At 36.7% G+C, this 23,232-nt stretch overlaps 1 protein-coding gene and 1 pseudogene across 2 annotated transcripts in view; one reads left to right on the top strand and one right to left on the bottom strand.

Moving 5' to 3' along the window:
* The window catches only part of LOC105882982 (doublecortin domain-containing protein 1), a 63,184-nt gene extending 60,925 nt beyond the window's left edge, over window positions 1–2,259 (bottom strand). For both annotated transcript variants that reach the window (XM_012785877.3, XM_076002075.1), the window contains exon 1: window positions 2,148–2,259. In XM_012785877.3, coding sequence (XP_012641331.2) covers window positions 2,148–2,183 — 36 coding nt within the window. In that variant the 5' untranslated portion in view covers window positions 2,184–2,259. The remainder of the gene's footprint in view (window positions 1–2,147) is intronic.
* An 18,301-nt stretch (window positions 2,260–20,560) lies between these two features.
* Window positions 20,561–20,682, top strand: LOC142870670 (uncharacterized; annotated as a pseudogene).
* The last annotated feature ends 2,550 nt before the right edge of the window (window positions 20,683–23,232 follow it).

Genomic DNA, 23,232 nt, shown 5'->3' with positions numbered 1-23,232 from the left:
CGGGAGGCCAAAGTGGGTGGATTGCTCGAGGTCAGGAGTTCAAAACCAGCCGGAGCAAGAGTGAAACCCTGTCTCTACTATAAATAGAAAGAAATTAATTGGACAACTAATATATATAGAAAAAATTAGCCGTGCATGATGGCACATGCCTGTAGTCCCAGCTACTTGGGAGGCTGAGGCAGAAGGATTGCTTGAGCCCAAGAGTTTGAGGTTGCTGTGAGCTAGGCTGATGCCATGGTGCTCACTCTAGCCTGGGCAATAAAGTGAGACTCTGTCTCAAAAAAAAAAAAAAAAAAAAAGACATTTATAGAAGATGCTACCCAAAAACTACTGAATATTCATTCTTCTCATGGAACATTCTCTAAGATTGATCACATCCTAAACCATAAAACATGACCAACAGATTTTAAAAAAAATAGAAATTATACCATGAATCTTCTTGGACCACAGCAGAATAAAACTAGAAATCAATTCCAGCAGAAACATTCATCCCTGCACAAAGTCATGGAAACTAAACAACCTACCGCTGAGCAATAGTTGGGTCAAGGGGGAAATCAAGGTGAAAATAAAAAGTTTCTTTGAACTAAATGATAAAAAGGACATAAGTTAACAGGAGGATCTTCAAGCTATACTTTAGGGTTATAGTAACCAAAACAGCATGGAATTGGCACAAGAACAGAGACAGACCAATGAATCAGAACAGAGACCTCAGATATAAAACGATTCTTACATTGCCATCTGATCTTTGACAAAGCAGACAAAAACATACACTGGGGTAAAGAATTCCTATTCAATAAATGGTGCTGGGAAAATTGGATAGCCATATGGAGAAGGCTGAAACAGGATCCACACCTCTCACCACTCACAAAAATTAATTCATGATGGATAAAAGACTTAAACCTAAGGCATGAAACTGTAAGAATTCTAGAAGAGGTTGGAAAAACTTTTATAGATACAGACCTAGGCAAAGAATTTATGAAGAAGACCCCGAAACCAATCACAGCAACAACAAAAATAAATAAATGGGATCTGATCAAACTAAAAAGCTTCTGTACAACCAAGGACACAATCAATAGAGCAAATAGACAACCTACAGAATGGGAGAAAATATTCACATGCTATACATCCAGTAAACGGCTGATAACCAGACTCTACAAAGAAGTCAATCAAATCACCAAAACAAGATTAAACAATCCCATTAAAAAGTGGGCAAAGGACATGAACAGAATTTTTCCAAAAGAAGACGGAATAATGGCTAGCAAACACATGAAAAAAACGAACATCTCTAATCATCAAGGAATACAAATCAAAACCACAATGAGATTTCACCTAGCTCCAGTGAGAATGGCTTTTATCAAAAAGTCCCAAAACAACAGATGCTGGTGAGGATATGGAGAGAAAGGTACACTTATACACTGTTGGTGGGACTGCACACTAGTATAACCTCTATGGTTCTTTGCAGGTATACCTCAAAGCACTAAAAGTAGACCTACCACTTGATCCAGCAATCCCAACACTAAGTATTTACCCAAAGGAAAAGAAGACATTCTATAAAAAGACACTTGCACTCGATTGTTCTAGCAGCACAATTCACAATTGCAGAGATGTGGAAACAACCCAAGTGCATGAATGGATTAATAAAGTATGGTATATGTATACCATGGAGCACCACTTAGCCATAAAAAATGAACGTTATAATACCTCTTGTATTACCCTGGGTGGAACTGGAGACCATTCTTCTAAGTGAAGTATCACAAGAATGGAGAAACAAACACCACATATACTTAGCATTAAATTGGAACTAATCAATCAACGCTTATGTGCACATATAGAAATAACATTCATCAGAAATCAACCAGGTGGGAGGGGGGAGGAGGAGATGGGCAAATTCATACCTAATGGGTACAATGCACACTTATCTGAGTGATGGGCACACTTATAACTTTGATTCAAATGGTACAAAAGCAAGTTATGTAACCAAAATATTTGTACCCCTGTAATACTCTGAAATTTAAAAAAATAAAATAAAAATTTAAAAGTCATTTAAAAGTGTAAAAAAAAAAGAAGAATAAAAGGAAAGAAATTTGACCACATACTGGGCCTAAAATTAAGTCTTAACAGCCACTTCTTATGCTAAGCAACACAACCTCATTAAGTTGGCCATTGGGAAGGACTGGCCACATGTAGGTAAGCTTGTTCCATAGAGGATTTTCAACTCTGGAATGTTTCCACTGGTCTGGCTTACTGGTCCCTTCATGTTTTATGGCCCATCTAAAATAAAATAAAAGACAAAAAGAAATTAAGCAAAGTTAAATGTTACTTTAAAATATTCATTTTATTCATTGAATACTTGCTATGTGCTATGCAAAGACCTCGTTTGAATTAAAAACCCAAATCTGATATGCTATTTATAACAGACAGAAATGAAAGTAATTTACAAATAAAAGAATAAAATTTTTAAGTTAGGAAAAGCATGCTTAAATTAAGTCAAAATTTGCAGTGTTATACTAGACAGAATTTTAGACAAAAGGCCAAGTAGAATAAAAGTCATTTTATAATAACAATGACAAATAACAATGTTAATGTAAAAATATGAAGCAAAGCTTTAGACTTTTAAAGAGAAATTAAACTGACATACAATTACTGTAGGAGACATTATTACATGACCAATAGATTACAAAGTATCAGGTAAATTTTTTAACTAATAAATAAGGACATAAAATATATGGCTGCTCTAACCAATACATGTAAGTATGACCATTTATGAATATTTATAGACATTATAGCATACTAACAAAAATATATATTTCTCAGAAATTCATGGAATATTTGTAATATTTGCCACATAGTCATAAAGTAAATTTTAACACAATTTTAAAATAAAAACTGAATAAGCCATATATTGTGGCAAATGATAGAATAAAATTAGATATATCGAAAGTTTAAATATTACAATTTCAACCACATAATTAAATAAACATACATTTTCTCTCCCAAAATTAAATTATAGCAAATAGGGGGAAAAAATAATGAGATCAATAGGTATTTCATAAGCAATGGAAATAACATACTTGAAAACTTATAGGATACATAGAGAGTTATATTCAAAAGTAAATTTATAATATTAAATAGTGCTAATTAATTAAGAGCTAAGAAGAGAAGGGAAATTAATAAATCATTCAACTCAATAATTTATTTGAAAATACAAGGGCTGTCCAGAAAGTATCCAGCTATGTAACTGTTCTTGTTGCATTAACAATGGCTGGATACTTTCCAGACAGCCCTCATATAAAATTGTCCTGTGGCAAATAGGTGGAAGAGAAATAATAAAGATTCAAATAGAAATAATTTAAGAAATAGAACCTCGGTAGAATGTCTCAAAGAAATGTTTTTGAAATAAAAAACATAACAGCAAATCTCTTACAAATAAATCTAGATTAATAAAAATACAACACAAACCAAATAGGAATATTGAGCTAAATATTTAACATAGCAAATATTAAATGTAATAGTATATTATATATGTATATGTTAATAAATACATTCTAATGAATAAATGAATTTATGGGGGGAAAAGGGCTCACAGTTTTAGAATAGAAAATAGAAAACAGAAAACATGCTCCTGTTCATATAACTTTGTGGGGCATGGGACATTATTTTCATGCTATACAAAATATTCAAAACCATAAAGATATAGAAAACTAGTTAATTCATCTCATGAAGGGGAGATAAGTTTCATTATAAAGTAAGTCACTGGTAATCTTAGAAGAGATACAGCAATCTTACTTATAATTAAAGATGTAAAATTCCTAAATCTATGTTAGCCAATAAAATATAACATTATTGGTAAGAGCATAATCACAGTAGCTAAGGAATACTAGAAATGAAATGATGAACAGAACAATGAACAGTTATTAATATAATACATCACTGATTAACGAATGAGAATGCAGGAGCAGTGGCTCACCCATAATTTTCTAGCACACATGAAGGTCATCTGTACCTAAGTTTTCTGAGATCACCCTAGCCCCATGAGAACTATCCACAATACTCAACTTTATGTTCAGTGATCCAAGTTTCCCATAAGTTTGCTGGAAATTCATGGAACCAGGACACCAGCGGTGTTGGAGACAGGAAAAGACCTGTTCCTTACCAACACGGAAGCAGGAGGAACTAAGTTTCCATGGACAGAAGCTCAAAGTGGTAATAACAGATAAATGTACCACTTCTAAAATCACAATTCCAAGAACCCCACTCTCTCACCACCATCTCCCTTTTTTTCTAGTTCATGTATTTATGTATCCAACAATTCCTCAGCTCCATCAGACACTCCAAGCCATTGCATCTATCACCTTTACATACTCCATAACCAGGTCAACTATTTGCTTTGTACTCAGCTAAGATCCATAGTCCAGCACTCTCTCTTGCTCTCGCCCTCAACCCATTGCCCCCTCTTTCTTCTTTGTGTACACTTGGAAAAAATATAAACCAATCCTGGTTAAGTCTGATTCTTTACCTATTCAAAACCTATAACTCAACAGTTGAACAGTGGTTAGAGAAAAACGCACAATGTATTCCTCTCCAGCTACTTTTCATGTGTTTTTACATGAATGAAATCATTGTAAATCAACAAAGCACAATGAAGGTGGGAGGTAGTATGAATATATTAGAGAGTATTTTGAGAATTTTAGGACTTTTTGGTTGTCACAATGATTAGAGGACACTACTGTCATCAAACTGGCTGGGTAGCAAGAATACCAAATATCCTTCAAAGTATGGGCAAGTTTATCATATATCACACAGACTTTCAGATTTCCCTCTAAGCATTCATGGAGATAAAAATTTACCTATCTGAGTCTAAAACCAAACTATATTTTACAAAAACACAAAGTATTTTTGCACAATTTTAATACATAATTAATTTTCTAGGAATTCAGCTCTCTCCAATATCTCAGGAGGGAAGATCTGTTTGATTTTTTAGTGTTGCTCACTCTTTTGGAAAAATCACATCCTTAATGGCACTACCATTCATGGTATTTTTGTCACCAATCTTTGGTATCTGTAGTTCACATATTCAGGTGATTCTGTGCATAGGAGCAAGTATCTGCCAACTTAATAACATTGTCTAATATAACTGTGCTGAGAATTTATATTGTGATATGCATTACTTTTACTTAAATTATTTTTCTTTTATTACCATTATTATTGCTGATCAGGCATTTCTTTAAAAATTGTATTATGGGTAGATTATATTGGCTGTGAATTTTATCTTAGGCTAGTAAAGAAGTCATTAAAAATATTTATAAGTGACCATCAGATCTGATAGTGTTGACAACTACTATTTTAAATTTATAACTACAAACCTCAAGCAGATCCTTTGGACTGCCAGGCCACCTCACTGCATCCCCTTGACACCATCCTTTTGAGGGGGACACCCTGTGCTTCTCATCAAACCTCTCACAACCCAATACCCACTTCTTGATGTCTGCTAGAGACCTTCTTATTTCACTGAGAAAACAGAAATGGTCAGAAAAGACTTTCTTCATCCTTCTATTAGCAAATCTACCAAGATCCCTGCTTCTGTATTCATTTGTTCTTCTTGCCCTCCTGGTACAGTGGAGCTATCTGTGTTCTGATCAAAGGCCAACACTTCTGCTTGTACTCCAGATCTTTATCCTCTCTTACCCAGGACTTTGCTCCTGCCCTGTACTATTAATTTCCCTTCTGGGTCATTCCATTTGCATAATGTCTGATGATCTGACATCTTAAAAAAAAAGAACCCACTCTGTACTCCACATCCACTTCTATCTGTTGCCTTATTTCTTTCTCTTTACAACAAATTTAAAAATTCATCTATTCTTCTTCTCTTCCCCTTCTCTCTTAAACCAATTCCAGTTAGATTTTCATCTCCGAAACTCCAATGAAACTTACTCATCAGGGTTTTCATATTACCAAAGCCAAAGATCACACACCTGAACCAACAGCAGTGTCTGACAATGGATCGTTCCATCTTTCTGATTGGGCAGATCCGATGGTTCTGAAGGTATGTGAGGTGAAAAGGATGTAATGTTAAGTCTCTGTTAAGCCCAATAAGAGAAATATAGTGTGGATCCTAAGATTCTTGAGCAAGACTATTTTCTTTGCAACAGTAAACAATTCTGTTTTTGAAAAACAATTTCTGGTATACTGAAAAGTTGTTTTTGAGACTGGAAAATGCATCATGAAGTGACTATGAAAACTGAGCAACCCATCATGCGCAGGGTGTTGTTCATGACATACGGTAAGACAATGCAGCTACACTCTGTTGTACAATGGAAGTGATACATTTAGAATCAGGCTCCAGGAAATCCAGAAGGCATGAGTCTTTTGTGCTAATTCCTCTCCCTTTACTTACACCTATGATCTTAAGGGAGTTTCTCAACAATCACTTGACAAATGGCAGAAGAACTTCAGCCTGGTTCACAAAGCTTAGCTTTGAAAGAGGTCAGTATGATATCTTAGCATCAGTCAGAGTTGAGTACTTCTACATTATAGTCACACTTGGGTGTGGCTCTGAAGGACAGTGGTGAAAAAAAAAAAATTGTCCCAGTAGACTGAGCTGTGAGTAGAACACTTGGTCATCCGCTTTGTAGAAAGCAATAGGTAAACAGAGGTGTAGATATACCTTGATTCATAGGCTAGGATTAATGGTTTAGACTGTTGATCAGAAGCCTCAAGGAAACAAAACTGGAAGACTAAGGACATGAAATTTTGAGGACTAAGTAGGTGGATGGACCAAGGGGGAGAGGACAAAGCATTTGGATTTTTATTTTTCATGAAATAGAAGCATCCCTCAGGGAGCATCCATCACAGAAGAGGTTCTCAACAACCAATGGGCAGGATGCTCATAGCATCTCTATCAGAATGTTTATCCATAGACCTGATAACACTCACATTGTCTCAGACTAAGGGACTCATTTTACACAAAGGAGGCACATGGCGAACCACAGGATTTACTTCTCTTACATTGTATGTTATTACCCAGGAGCAGCTGGCCTAATAGAATAGAAGAAAGGCCTTGAAGTCTGAAGTAAGGCCCCACTTGGAGAAACACTAGTAGGGATGGGGTGCTATTTTAAAGGATCAGTATATACAGTGACCCCAGGAATATATGCTGGTATGTCCCCAATAGCTGGAATGTGTGGGTTCAGAAACCAGTTGTAGAGGGAGGATTGGCCCTTCTTGCTATCAATTTCAGTGACCTACTACAGAATTTATGCTTCTGCTTCCAAACCCTTAGGCTTTTCTGGGTTAGAGTACTAACTTTCACTGTGGGACACTTCTTCCAGGGGATACAATAAGTTTCCACTGACATAGGGAAGCTTTAGTATTACCTGGCCACTTTGGGCTTCTCATGTCAGTAGATCAGCAGGCCACTAAAGGGGTTACTTAATTGGTTGAATAATTGATCTTGATTATCACGAGGACTGAAGTTTGCTCCTATACAGCAGAAGCAAAGGTCTGAAACCCAAGTGACCTTGAGGGCATCTCTTAGTGCTTCTAAGCCCAGTGAAAAGAGTGAATAGGCAATTGTAGCAGTCACAGTCTGGTATGGCCAATGAAATTAAGGTCAGAGAATTCTCAAGCATAAGGTTCTGGATAAAGTAACTCAGAATAGCCAAAAGTGCTGGCCAAGAATAAAAGAAATCTAAAATGGATGGAGGAGGAGGGAGCTAATGCCTATCAATTAGATTCTTAGGACCAACTTCAGTACTGGGTATTGAGGCTTGATTTATAATCCTTTTTAGGTCATTTTAGGAGAATGCAACAGTTGACCACACTGGAGTACCAACCAGTTGCCTTCTCCTCCTAAGGCAGAACTGAGGGCATCTTGTCCTCCTATGAGATCTGATATGGTTAGAGGTACAAGTGGATCAGAGTGGCCTATGAGATAGATTGTCCTGGGCCCAGTTTATGTGCCTCTCCAAATTTAGTTATCCCATCCACCTCCCTATTCGCATGCTCCGTGGAGAGCCTTGACCATTACTGTGATTACTTCATCTTCTATCAGCACCAACTCTCCCTTCCACTTCCAGAGAGAGGGCCAGGATTTGCACAGCCTCCTTCATACTCAATCAGGGGCTGGAGCGGCTCCGTTTCTCAGGGCTGACTAGTCCACTTCAGGGGTTAGAAGAAAGACTGTCCCATGGGGCATGAGGTCTGGCTTCCCCAGTGATTTTCAAAATGGTCCTGAAGAGATCAGTAATATAACCCAGAAGTGAGGGCAAGTCAATTTCTCCTGAGGAAAATTTTGACTAATTAGAACTCAGAGACAAGAGGAATCAGTAAATACATCCCTTTCCCTTCCTTACCAAGATATGTGAGTTCTAAAAGCCTGGATGAAAGGTGTCCCAAGTGAGTTTACTTTTGAAGCTATGGCCAAATCCATAACACTCCACGTAGTACTTCATTTCTCTCCTTCCCTGCCATATTTTCATCTTTCTTTCACTTTTGCTGACATGGGATTGCACCTCCTGACAAAACCTTAGCATATAAACTTTTCTCCAGGCTATTGTTTACTAGGAAACTAAAATTAAAATGCCAAAAGACAGGGGTGGGGAATAATTTGAATCTCTAGCTGACCATACTTTCAGGTAGGGTACCTTGCCATAAAATGGTCTAAGTTCAATCTAAATGATCTCTTCGCCCATAAATTGAGTGTTGGAAACAAGATTTAATCTTTAAGTGTAAATATTCAAAAATAAAACAACTATATGTATGTAGTATAGTTATAACTTCCATAAGCATACATGTATGGATATAAAAATCACTTTTTAGTTTACTTCTAAAGATTTTCATCCTCTGGTTGCAGTGCCTATATAACTTCAGCCCATCAGGGTGCCTTTAAAATGAGCTGGTCAAGTTCAACTTACACTGTTAATAAACATTCATATAGAGCAAAGGCCATTAGACTGCAGAGTTCTGGCACAGCATGAGTTTTTATGTAAAAGCAATAGACCTCTTAATATTCTGCTTTATAAATGAAGAGCTGACAGACCCTTAACTGTAATGACACTAGCAAGCCTAGCTATAATGACAGTACATGTGCATAACATAAATTAGAACTTTACAGAATCAGTAAGGTCTCTGGAATCCTAATTCTTAAAAGCTAGCACTAGGTGGAGACAGTGATTCATGCAATCCTTGCAGGCAGCCTATTTTTTTTGTCCCTGGAGAACTTCTATTTAATATTTTCCATTTTTCTCTTCAGTGTGGTGTTCTTGAACAATTGGTATTTCTAACAAAACATTATTTAAAACAATACATCTCAGGCTTTGGAAGGACCTACTTGAAAACTCACATGTATACACACTCCACACCTCACAAAGCAACCAAATAAGGTTCAAAGGCAATGTTATTTATTTAAATTAGTGTCTTTATTAACTTTGTCTTTCCTTTAAAGATAAAATTTTATTTGTGATACTTTATGACTATCTATCCCCATGGGTAGGAGTGTGATCAAAGTTATAATACATCCCCCCCAGATTTATCTGAACCTAAAAGAACAAAATTAGGATTGTTCTTCAATATTTTGGTTGACAGATACCCCTCCTCTCTCAAAAACTAAGTCCAGAATTTATTATATCAATTTCAATTTGATTAATGGAGTTCCACCAGAATGTTCTATTCAATTAGTCTTTTAAAGTAATAGAAAACATAAACACTTTAGACAGTGTTTGGAGTCCAGTGCCTTCGATAGCACTACAACATTGTGGCAGACTATGAAAATTGGTGCAAGACTGTACATACTGTGACAGAAAGATATTATTTTGGGCTCTTGGAAATCAATAATGAAATAAAAACCTAACTAAAATGTGTCCCAGTTGAAAAGAAATAGTTGAACAGTTTTTTTCATATTCTATCAGGACAAAATTATATTGTTTCTAACAGTGTAATGAACATAGCAATAAAATGATACAATATATAATTTGGATCTGGTATAATAGGTATTCTAGCAAACTCCAGCTCAAATCAGCAGTGTTTAACAAATATACATGTAAAAATGATCATATTCACATCCCAAAAGTGCCAAAGAAACTCTTTTTTTCCCCATTAGGACTTATTTAGCCAATCAATTTTTACTTTTTAGGAATATCTAACCCACAAGATACTACCACTTAGAATTCATCTTTAATTAATTTAAAATTTCATGGTTCCTCAAAAACAGTGAACAGCATTTTATTTATACAGGCCAATAATATATTTCATACAATGATTTTGATAGAATTGAGTTTATAAGACTGACTTTAAGTACCTCATCTCTGAAAAAAGAAAAGAATAAGAGAAAGAAATATACAGATCATAAAAATAATAGTAATAATAACAATGACTTACTTTGATAGGATTTGATAATAACCCAACAAAATCCCATGGATTAGACTATTTTAAAGCTTTTTAAGGTTTTAGTGCTCCAGACAGGGAAGAAATCATTCAAAACTGGTAACTATTCTACATGCACAAGCTGAGCTTAAATACTGTATAGGGTTAAAAGATTAGATGCATAGTTGGACACACATAGTTGAATATATCAAGTATGACTTCCTAGTCTTTTATCAGTACCATTATACTAAAGGTAAATTTAATGGTTTATGAAAATAATTATTTTTAAGATTTTAATTTTAAATAACTTTACCCCAAAAGAAACAAGACACTGAAGACTAAAGTAATATTAATTTACAAGCCAAAATTTACAAAGATCAAAAAATTTTGCAAATTAAATATTATTCTACTTTATTTTTGGAATATTTTGTACAAACTAATAAATACAGTTGAAATGTTTTCATCTGCCTGGGGAATCCCTTTTTGTCCCATCTCTTTCCATTATTCTTATAACTAGCAAATTACTTAAAACATAGACTGGATTTTGATGTTAATTAAGGATTAAGAGCAAGAATACTATGATCATGATCCATCTTTCATAATCATGAATTTCTAAGAATAAGAAATCATTTCAATTATGACACTGAAAAGAATATTTATTCCATCATAATTTCCATAATTTTATATTATATCATCTCAATTGAAAATCATTAAGCCCCTTAACACAATCTAAAGTTATTTTTTAAAAGACTAATTATGAAATATGGTGGAAACCAATGGTACATTCATGAGAATTGCAAGCAGTACATACATATTTAGCTTAGAAAAATAGATGGCTATACAGACGAATATAAAGCCAATCCTGACATCTCTTGGAAGTTTGCTTTTTAGAATAAGCTTTTTACCTGCTCTATTTTGTTTTGTTTTGCTAGTTGTTTGAGCTTCCTGGTTATTTGGATTCTAGATACATAGGAGTAATCTATATTCAGCGCTAAAAACCTATCATTATCTCCCATAGTCAGAGAGTCTCATACTTGGTGTAAAAGCAAAACGCTCTTTGCAACTACAGTAAAATCTCTACCAAGTGCAAGATTTGTAAACAAAAAACCATCCTTCTTCAATAATACCTGTTAATGATGGATGGAACCCCATGTGATCTTTGAATTCTTAAATCTGTTGCATTTATCACCTATTTGGGCTTGATAGGTTAGCTTTGGTATCTCATATCTGTGGTGTATAAACTCCCTGAAGTTTCCATATTTATTTTCATATAAGTAAAGGAAGTGAATACTGTCTTATGAGCACCAGCTCTCTCTCGTTGGCACTAAGCAGGACATCACAAGGAATTCAAAAGAAGTGTGAGAAAGCGTCTGTCCTCAGGAAAGTTATGACATTTCATGAAGAAGCAAAGATTATGTGTCTGGGAAAATTTTTGAACACAATACAAGACATAATAAATAAAAAGAAATAAATAAAAAGAAATGGCATTTTCAACAAGAGTTATAACAGGTAGTCTGAAAGACAAGAAAATAATATGAGCTTTATATTATAGAAAGAAGCAATGATGGAAGAGAATTCTTAAAGGATGCATGAATTTTGCATACATGGAGAATAAAGAGTTTGGGATGGTGAAAGGGAAGAAAAGAGGTGCCATTTCAAGAGACCAAGGAAGAATACAATCTCGTGATATTATATAATAATGCCAAAACATGATTCTTTGAGTAAAGACACAGAGTTCTAGCTAGAAGAGTGATTCATATCTACAGTTGTTCATTTCCTAGTCTCAGTTATATCAACTAATTTTTCTGAAAGTGTTGATTGCCTCCGTTTATTCATATCATAAAGGAATATTTGTCCCCTAAATCATTTTTCCCTTCTAATTCAGTAGTAATAGATTTTTAGCTGGGCACATGGCTATCCAGCTAATACAAGATTTCTTTGCACTTAGGTGTAGCCATGTATCAAAGTTCCAGCCAAATGGATTGTGAGTGGATGCGATGTGCACCCCTCATAGATCTTACCCTTAAGAAAACTGGACATGTACTCCCCTACTCCCTTTTCTCCATCCCATTGGCTGGGAAATGACAAGAGCTGGACCATCTACTTTAGACTCAGGGGGGAAGCCATATGATAAGAATAGCAGAGCCACCTACCTGCTTCATAGCACTACCTATCTATAAATTCTCATGAGCTTCTGTGTAAGCCTAAATGTTTTGGAGTCTCTTTGTCACAGCAGCTTATCCTACACACTTTCCAGTATAATCTTTCCATTGCTCCAGTCTATTACCTTTTACTGTGTTTCCTGTGACCCTTTTACTGCTTTTTCTGTTATCTACCTCTAGACAACTTTCACGTGTTGCTGCCACTCATCTTTTTCCTAATTCTCATAGTTGTTTACATAAACTCATTTCCTGTTTTTTCCTTCCTTCCCTCCCCTAATATTCACCCACTGCTTAACCAATGATCACCTTCCCTAAGTTCTTCAAGAAATGCTCTTGGAAGCAATGGTGTTAGCTCTTCAGAAATATTGGCATTAAAATGATCGAAGTTTTTTAAAAAAAATCTCCAGAGCCATGCCTGGAGTGCACAGTGTTCTGCAAAAATAGTTTTTGTGAGGCATCTGTCTGTGTAAAAAATGTAATTTTAGAATGTATTACCTAAAATTTATAGGCCCACACATGGTATAGTGATTTATTGATAAATATTTGGCATAATGGATAGGGAAGAGATACTTACACATTTGTTTATTGCTCAGTCGGTGCATATGAAGATTCTTCATAGGGCCCAGACCCCATCTCAGGTTCAGAAACCATCTCTTTGTGTTCTTTATCATCAAGTGTGGATTTATTGGCTAATTTCATATCCCTCTCCTTCCTCCCTTCAAGAAGTCCCAGTACTATGGCTATTGGTAGCTATTTGTATTGATATAGCATAAACCTTCCTGCCTGTGCAGTTCCTTATACCATGATGCAATGCTATCTACATGATTACTCATGACACTGTAGCATCCGTCACGCCAGCCATGAATGACAGCTTGCAATGACTCCCTCAAATGTCATTACTGGGCTCCACTTATGATGACCAAATGCAAGTCTTATCCAGAGTATGCTGGAAAATGTAAATGATAATTTGTTTTTTGATCATGTTAAATTTATTTTTAGGAATTTTATAGCATAATCAGACCAACACAAGTCCAATCATATATCTTTTGAACTCTATCAGCTACAATCATTACATTCTAGAATATGATTTTTTTCTAATGTTAACCATACCCTCATCCTTACCACCAATGGGAAGGATAGATGAGGGCCCAGTGAGCAAAGTGAAATGATCAGTCTCATTTGCACAAAGAATTTTCATCCTTCCTTCTGCATGGCTTAAGATCAACAGGAGAGTATGTCACATTGATCAGAGGCGAGAGAGGACATAGATCCAAATGGCAAGTTAAGGTATCAGAGCAGTAATCACTAAAGCCCTCAGAAAAGATAGGTGTAGGTGTGGCCACCCCCAGAGAACTGCCAAACAGACAAGTGGCTCAGAGTCTGCAGACAAGGTGGGAGTCTGCAGACTGCCTTGGAAGCTGGTGGAGAGTTACATAGGATAAAGCAAATCTGCTGCCATGCCCCACCCAAGGGTGCTATAGAGCAGAGGTGGTGCTATCATCAGAACATGTATAGGAGAAAACCAACACATAGTTATGTACACACAGCTCAATCCCAAGGATAGGCAATGAACCATCCAAAGTGCAGAGCCCTGAACTTGTCCTGTGTCTGACATGAGTAAGAGTCACCCAAAATCATTATGTCAGTACCATTCTTGAGGCCCAGTGTCCATACCATACCACAAAAGAAATATCACGCTGGCCAGCAGGAATGATCTACCCAGAGGCTACGATCTGGACCCAGAGCTTTTCATGGTATCTAACTGCACCCAATGAGTAGAGCTTAAAAGAGAGGCCTGAAGGGGAGAAATGGGGACAGGACCCACACTGTTCCAGTCTGGTTTTAGAGCATCCCAGTCTTAGAAAATTTCAAAGCATGTACTTCAAAGTGCAGAGTCTCCTGAGGCCTGGGATCTGGGGTAGGGATTGCCTAGTGTAAGCTGGTTCTGTGTGTCTACTCAGGGAATTGTGGAATGGATTTTAACTATCACTGCTCAGAACAGGTCCAAAGAAATTAGCAGTTATGAGGAAGTCAGAGATATTCTTCCAAAAGTATTTCCTCTTCAGAAATATTTCCCCAAAGGTATATAGATAATCTATTATGTGTCATATTTTAGTTTTGTGTCAATCAAAGGTCCCAGAAAACATGATAAAAAAGAAGAACAAACAACTGAGAAAGAAAGAACAACACAATAGAGGTTCCACATGAAAAGGACAGGAGCAGTTAGCTAGGGAAAAGAAATGATGATGTATGAGAGCACTGAAGTATGGGGAAAAAATGAATACCAATAGTAAGTCCACAATATAATAAAATAAGAAGGATTCTTTGTCTAAAGTCAGTCTTGGGTAACACCATCCAACACATTTTCATCATCTACGTTTATGCTGCTAGGTGCCAGGGTTCTAAGGAACTGAGACAGTTTCTATCCTTGAGGATTCCCAGTTTGGTGAGAAGGATAGATCAGTGGAACAGGTACCAGTGACTCAGGTGATCAGGGAAATCATGGGGTTTATAGAAATTACTGAGAGAATTGACCACAGACGTTGATTCTTCCTGAGGTATTGGGAGAGTCAACAAAGAGGAAATGGGAATTTGGTTCCCCAGGACTCAGAACAGAGTTTGGCCTATAGGACACATTCTGCTACTTACTAAATGAATGAATAAGCTAACCTGGACTACAGGAGCCACCCTTAACAAGATTTTACTTTCTGCAGTCTCAGTTATCTGTAATCAACCACAGTTTGAACATATTAAATGGAAAATTCCAGTGGAGACAGTTAAGAATTTTGAGATAGGGAGATTATCCCAAATTATCTGGGTGGGCCCTAAATATAATCACAAGTGTCCTTATGAGAGAGAAGCAGAGGGAATTTGACACTACAGAAAGGTAATGTGACCACTAAAGGAAAGATTGGAGTGGGGAGCCTACAAACCAAGGGATGCTGGCAGCCACCAGAAGCTAAGAGGTAAGAAATGTAGTGTCCCCCAGAGCCTCCAGAGGGAGTACAGCCCCACGAACACCTTGGTTTCAGCTCAGAGATACTGGTTTCAGATTTCTGGCATCCAGAACTATGAGAGAATAAATTTCTGTTGTTTTTAGCCACCAAGTTTGTGGCTATTGTTACAGCAGTCACGGGAAACTAATATATAATTTTCAAATAAGTTATAAAGACAAAAAGCAATGGCTTCTCAAGCCCGTAATACAAAGCGAGACGACACAAGATCTGGAAAATGGGCTACACATCTACTCGCCATCAAATTGGTACTGACTGACTAAAACTAGGGTGCTCAAAAAACAGTAGTGTTCAACAGAGATTTGAGGTGGGGGAGATCCACATCTAAGGAAGTGGCGAACATTGTGGGGGGAAGGGATTACCTCTATCCCTTTTTAGGAAGAGGTAACGATATATATTGTAACCAAAATGTCTGAAAAAAAAAAATCAGTAATCGGGAAGTGGGCAGGTGGAAGGGGGCGGAGGGGAAGGGTATGTACTTACACGGTGGGTGTGGTGGGCACCACCTGGACACACTAGAAGCTCTGGCATAGTGGGGTGGGGGACAGGGGCAAGACATATAACCCTAACAATATCTGTACCCTCATAATATGAAGTAATAAAAAAAAGAAGTAAGTTTATGAGTATAAAAATAGAGGACATTTTATAATTCATATTAGTATTCCTCTTCAGCTAGTGTTTTTTACTATAGATGGTTTTGGGATGTTTTTCCTTCATTTCATTTTACAAAAAACAGTTGTAAAGTTGTAATCAAACTACATTTAAAATTTCTATGTCCTGTTTTTCTTTAAAACTAACTTATAATATTGGCATTGCTTTTTTGCAACCTCATAATTGTCATAGTCATCATTCTTAGTAACTGCATATAATTTCATAAAAGAGGGGCTTCAAGATGGTAGCTAGAAGCATCTGGCACCCACCTCTTTTCACAAAGAACAACCAAAATAGTGAGTAAATTATCACACTTCAAATAGATCCCCTAAAACAGAGTACTGGATTTCAACAGAAAAATGACAAGAAACACCAAAAGCAAGAAAGGAGAGGGAAGTGAGGCAATCTGCTAAGCTAGGATTGGCTAGAAGCCTGGAGAGGCTCCCCATTGTGGGGAAAGTATAAGTGAGAGACCCCTAGCAACCTGCATTCCTATCATGGACTCCTGCAATCCTAGCCATGAGAGAGCCAGCCCCTCAACTCTCATAGGCTCTGAGGCTAATAATATGGGGAGATGCCTGGAAACCACATGACAGCACTGTTCCAGGAAGGAGCTCACTCAGGCTCCCACATACCCGAAAGTCCTAAGTACCTAAAACATGGTGCATTTTGATAGCCAAACACCTACCAGACTACAAATCCTGCCCTGGGGCCCAAGAGTCACTGCATTTCCACATCCATGGAGCCCCAGTGATATCCTCCACCTGTAGCCATTACCACTGCTGCCTGGACTGAAGTGTAAGCCATTGGCAGCAACTCCACTGTCCCCAGCAGCAGAGCCATACTCATTTTCATGCGCCCCAAGGACAGAATAACACACACAGATGTCACCACTCCTGGCTGCTGCCACCAGTACCAAAGCACAAGCCATTGGAGGCAACCACACCACCACTAGAAAAGGGGGATGTGCATTTGCTTGTCCCCTGAAGACAAGCTACCCCCCCCCCATAGCCACTACCTGGGGCCGAAACTCATGCTCCCCAGCTGCCTGCTTATGGCTGCTGCCAATGAAAGTGGCTCCACCATCCCCAGGAGCCGGGCTGTAGCACAGCAACTGCCTCTCTCACCTGAGAAATCTCCTGGGGGACTAGGGATTATCCATCCCCTGCCTATCTCAGCCAGTGACTGCATGCACCAGCAGAAGGACCCTGGGAACAGTTCTGTTCAAACTGGCTCCACTCGCTTCAGTGTCTGAGCACAGCACCTAGGGACGTGGGGATTGTCAAGCCAAGCCAACCACCACTGGTACCTGAGCACTCCTCCCAGGAGCCTGAGGTTAGGCCCATTCAATCTGCCACTACTACCACAACTGGCACACACACATACACAGACACCACTTGCAGGCCAAGGGACTGGCTTGCTCAGTTCATTGCAGCCACTGCCAACACCAGTGTGTACAGCTTGGGAACCAAAAAGTTGTCCAGCCACTGCTACTGCCATTGCCAATATCATGCCTGCTGACTAGGGGCCCAAGGACCTTCCCACTTGCCAGGCCCACTGCTGCCATCGCTAGCACCCAAGCAAGCCACTTGGAGGCACAAGAATCATTCCACCTAGGCCCGCTAACACTGATGCCAGCATATACTATTCTGGGACCTAATGACAGGCACACTTGGCCCACTTCTGCCACAACTGAGGCCCAAGGACTGGTACACTTGGCATCCCTGTCCCCAGCAAAACTTCACAATAGTCTCTAATAATAACCACATCCTAATCCACTGAGGAGATCACAGACATCACTGATGCTATTTACAGCCAAAAATTATATAGAAACTACACTACTGCACACACCCAGAATCAAAGCCAAAGTGCCCTACCTACCCAACACCATTTTTTGAATTTGAAGCAAATTCAAAAAATTAGAATAAGTGACTGTTACACCAAATACATAGATATAAATAAGAAGTGTGAAAAAGCAAGGAAATATGACACCTCCAAAGAAGTACAATAATTCTCCAGCAACAGATTTCAATAAAAATTAAATTTATAAAATACCAAGAAAAAATATCAAATAAGCTCAGTGAGATACAAAAGAATACAAATAAACAATACAAAGAAACCAGAAAGACAATTCAAAGTATGAATGAGAAATTTACCAAAGAGATAGAGATTATAAAAAGAACCAAACAGAAGTCTTAGAACTTGAATGAACTAAATTAAAATTTGATTAATTAAATTAAATTAGAATTTGATGAACTAAATTAAAAAAAATACATTTTAGAGCTTCAACAGTAGACTAGATCAACCAGAAGAAACAATTTCTGAACTTAAAGACAAGTCTTTTGAAATAACAGGCAAAAATAAAGAAAAAAGAATAAATAAAGACTATGTGATATATGGAACACCATAAAATGACCAAATATACAAATTTTTGTATTGTTTGGTGTTTTTCGGGGGGGGGGGAAGGGATAGAAAACCTATTTAATGAAATAATAGCTGAAAGCTTCCCAAGAGAGAGATTTAGACATCTAGATTCAAGAAGCTCAGAGATCCTCAAATAGATACAGTTCAAATAGATACAAATAGATACAATTCAAAAAGTTTTTCTCCATGGCACATTATAGTCAAATTGTCAAAAGTCAAAGACAAAGAATATTTTAAAAACAGCAGGAAAAAAGTGTCCAGTCACTTGTAAGGGAACCCTTAGAAGACTAACAGCAGATTTCTCAGCAAAAACCTTACAGGCCAGGAGAGAATAGGATGAAAATGCTGAAAGAAAAAATCTGCCAGACAAAGATACTATCCCCAGAAAAGTTATCCTTCATAAATGAAGGAGAACCAAAATCCTTCACAGACAAGCAAAAACTGAGGGAATTCATTACCACTAGACCAGCCCTTCAAGAAATGCTTAACGGAGTCCTATGCCTGGAAGCAAAAGGATAATATCTACCATCATGATAGCACATTAAAGTATAAAGCCCACTGGTAAGAAAAACACACAAATAAGGAAGAGAAAAGACTCAAATGTTACCACTATAGAAAACCACCAAACTACAATGATTAAAATAAAATAAAAAGGAAGGAAAAAAGGATTTCCAAAACAATCATAAAACAACTGAGATCTGAAAAATAAAGTCAATACTTTATAGGATATAAAATCAACATACAAAAATCAGTAGTATTTCTAGACACAAATAATGACCTAGTTGAGAAAGAAATCAAGAAGGCAATCCCATTTACAATAGCTACCAAAAATATTAAATACCTAGGAATAAATTCAACCAAGGAGGTGAAAGACCTTCACAAGGGAAACTACAAAACACTGATGAAATAAATTGAAGAGGACACAAACAAACAGAAAGAGATCCCATGTTTATGGACAAGAAAAATTATTATCATTAAGATGAAGATACTTCCCAAAGAAATCTGTAGATTTAATGCAATCCCTATCAAAATGCCAATGTCATTTTCACAGAAATAGAAAAAGCAATACTAAAATTCATATAAAACCAAAAAAGAGCCCAAATAGCCAAAGCAATCTTAAACAAAAAAACAAATCTAGCATCACACTACCTAACTTCAAAATATATTACAAGTCTGTTTTAACAAAAACAGAATGGTATGGCCAATAGGTATACTAAAAAATACTCAGCATCATTGATCATCAGAGAAACAATCTAAAGGACAATGATATATCCTCTTACCCAAGTTAGAATAGTTATTATTAAAAAGATAAAAATACCACATGCTGGTAAAGATGCACAGAAAAGGGAACTCTGTGGAAGTGTAAATTAGTACAGACACTACGGAAAACATTATGTAGATTTCTCAACAAAGTGAAAATAGACCTACCATACAATCCAACAATATCACTGCTGGGCATTTATCCAAAGGAAAAGAAATTATATATTGTATATTAAAGGGATACCTGCACTCACATTTATTGCAGCACTATTCACAACAGCAAAGATAGGGAATCAACCTCTGTGTCCATCAACAAAGAATGGATAAAGAAAATATGGTATATATACACAATGGAATATTATTTGCCCATAAGAAGAATGAAATCCTGTCATTTGCAGCAACATGAATGGAACTGGAGGTCATTATTTAAGTGGAATAAGCCAGGCACAGAAAGACAAATACCACATGTTCTCACTCACATGTGGGAGCTAAAAAAGCTGATCTCACAGAGGAAGAGAATAGATCGCAGATGCTGGGAAGAGTGTATGGGTGGGGGGCAGGGAATGACAAGAGGTTGGTTAATGGATACAAACATACAGTTAAATGGAAGAAATGCTAATGTTTGATACAGAGTAAGGTGACTGTAGCTAACAATAATGTACTGCATATTTCAAAATAGCTAGAGGAGCTATCTATGGCCATACCACCCTGAACGTGCCTGATCTCATCTGATCTGAGAAGCTAAGCAGGGTCCAGCCTGGTTAGTAGTACTTGGATGAGAGACCACCTGGGAATACAGGGTGCTGTAGGCTTTAAAAAAAAAATAGAAGGGCAGACTTGAAATGTTGCCAACATATAGAAATGATAAAATATCACATATGCACCATAAATATGTACAGATATTATGTATCAATATTCTTTAAAGTTCATAAAAATATACCATAGATTACTTAACTAAATACTTACTATTAAATATTTAGATTCCTTCTAATTTTTACCATTGAAATGGATATAAGTGTTCAAAAAGTTTTTCCCCCTCAATATTAATATTTAGGATAACTCCCTTGGCTAGACATTTAAAATATAATTCCTAAATAAAAAATATTAACATTTTAAATTATTTATGCTTATTACCATATTATTTTCTAAAATGGTGATGCTGATTAGAATTCTTTTTCTTTTTTTCTTGTAAAATAAGTCATTAGGCCCCTATCAATGGCTTTGACTATACTGTTTAAAATTACATACTTCTGATTTGGGAAGTGATGAAAATAAAAAGTTCTGTAAAAGTTATATGGGTATTCACATCAATCGTGGGTGGTTTACTTACTCTAACACAGCTCTGAAGACTTACTGTGACCTCAGCCCCATCTGGATAAGGTGCTTCTGCACAGTGGATGTTATTTACCAGCATCACTAAAGACATAACCAACAACTGTTTGATTAGTTTCTCTTTCCCTTACTAAACTGCAAAGTCTGTGAGGTCAGAAATCCTGACCGTCTTGCACATGGTTGTATCCCAGAGTCTAGCGCTATATCTAAAACACAGTAGATATTAGAGACACTGAATAAAAAATTCCTTTTTTGCATAATCCTTTTTTATTGATATAAAATATCTATACATATTTATGGAGTATATGTGATATTTTGATATATGCATAGACTGCATAATGATCAAGTCGGGGTATTTGGGGTATGCATCACTTTGAGTATTTATCATTTCTATGTGTTGGAAACATTTCAAGTCCTCTTTTCTAGCTATTTTGAAATATACAATACATTGTTGTCAATAACAGTCATCCTACTCTGCTTTCAAACATTAGAATTATTCCTTCAATCTAACAGCATGTTTGTACCCATTAACCAACTTCTCTTCATTCCAACCCTGTTCCCCATATACATACCCTTCCCAGTCTCTGGTATTTATCACTCTACTTTCTACCTCCATGAGATCAACTTTTTTACCTGTCACATGTGAATGAGAACATACAATATTTGTGTTTCTGGGCCTGGCTTATTACACTTAACATATGTAGACACTTGATTATACTTGTATTTTAAAAGATCATAGGGATTGGATTATTTTCATACATAGATAGGGGAACTCTAATCTTAGAGCCTCCAAACTCAGAACTGTATAACTGTCCCCATTAATCTTTACCCTCTATTGACACAAAAAATTTTGTGAAGAGGGGCTTCAAGTCTGGTTCAAAGGTAATGAGTTATCTCAACTGATTGTTCACAGTCAGTTACAGATCGAACTCCTTGTTCTGCTCTTTCTTCTCTTCTTACTACTGCACTTGACTAGTGTTAAAAAAAATTAAAATAAAATAGGCTGGGCACAGTGGCTCACACCTGTAATCCTAGCACTGTGGGACTACAGGCACATGCCACATCGCTTGGCTAATTTTTCTGTTTTTAGTAGAGACAGGGTCTCGTTCTTGCCCAGGCTGGTTTCTCTTTTCTGCTTTTCATTAGTCTAGCCAAAGGCATGTCAATTTTGTTTATTTTTTTGAAGAACCAACTTTTTGTTTTATTAATCTTCTGTATAGTTTCCCTGTTGTCAATTTAGTTTAGTTCTGATTTAATCTTGTGAATTTCACTTCTTCTGCTGGGTATGGGGTTGGTCTGTTCTTTTTCCAGCTCTTTGAGTCGATTCATTGGATTGTCTATTTGTGATCTTTCTGACTTTTGGATATAGGCATTTATAGAAATAAACTTTCCCGTCAGTACTGCTTTAGCTGTGTCCCAGAGGCTTTGATAACTTTTCTCTCCATTGTCATTTTGTTCAAAGAATTTTTTGATTTCCATCTTAATTTCCTCATTTATGAAGTAATTGTTTAGCAGAAGGTTGTTTAATTTCCACAATTTTGTGTAGAAATGTGAGTTTCTGTTAGGGTTGATTTCTACTTTTATTCCACTGTGATTGGAGAAGATACATGGTATAATTTCTATTGTTTTAAATTTTTTGAGACTTGCTTTGTGTCCTAGGATATGGTCAATCTTAGGGAATGTCCCATGAGCTGATGAGAAGAACGTATATTCAGTGGGTTTTGGATAGAATGTCCTGTAAATGTCAATCAGGCCCAATTGTTCTAGAGTTTTGTTTAAGTCCATTTAAAAATTAAAATAAAATAAAAAATTTTTAAAAAGAGGGACTTCAAGATGCCATATTAGAGGCATCTGGTACAAACCACATCCACAAAGAACCAAAATATTAGATCATTACATTTCAAACAGATCATCTAAGAGAGAACACCGGAATTCAACAGAGAAGTTACAGGAAATACCTAAGGCAAGGAAGGAGAGGGAAGTAAAGCAAAATGCATGTACTCTGCAAGTCACCCAGAAAGAGCATCTAT

This window comes from Microcebus murinus, chromosome 4 (assembly GCF_040939455.1).
Source record: "Microcebus murinus isolate Inina chromosome 4, M.murinus_Inina_mat1.0, whole genome shotgun sequence".
NCBI lineage: Eukaryota > Metazoa > Chordata > Mammalia > Primates > Cheirogaleidae > Microcebus > Microcebus murinus.
This window is presented reverse-complemented; position numbering and strand designations above follow the sequence as displayed.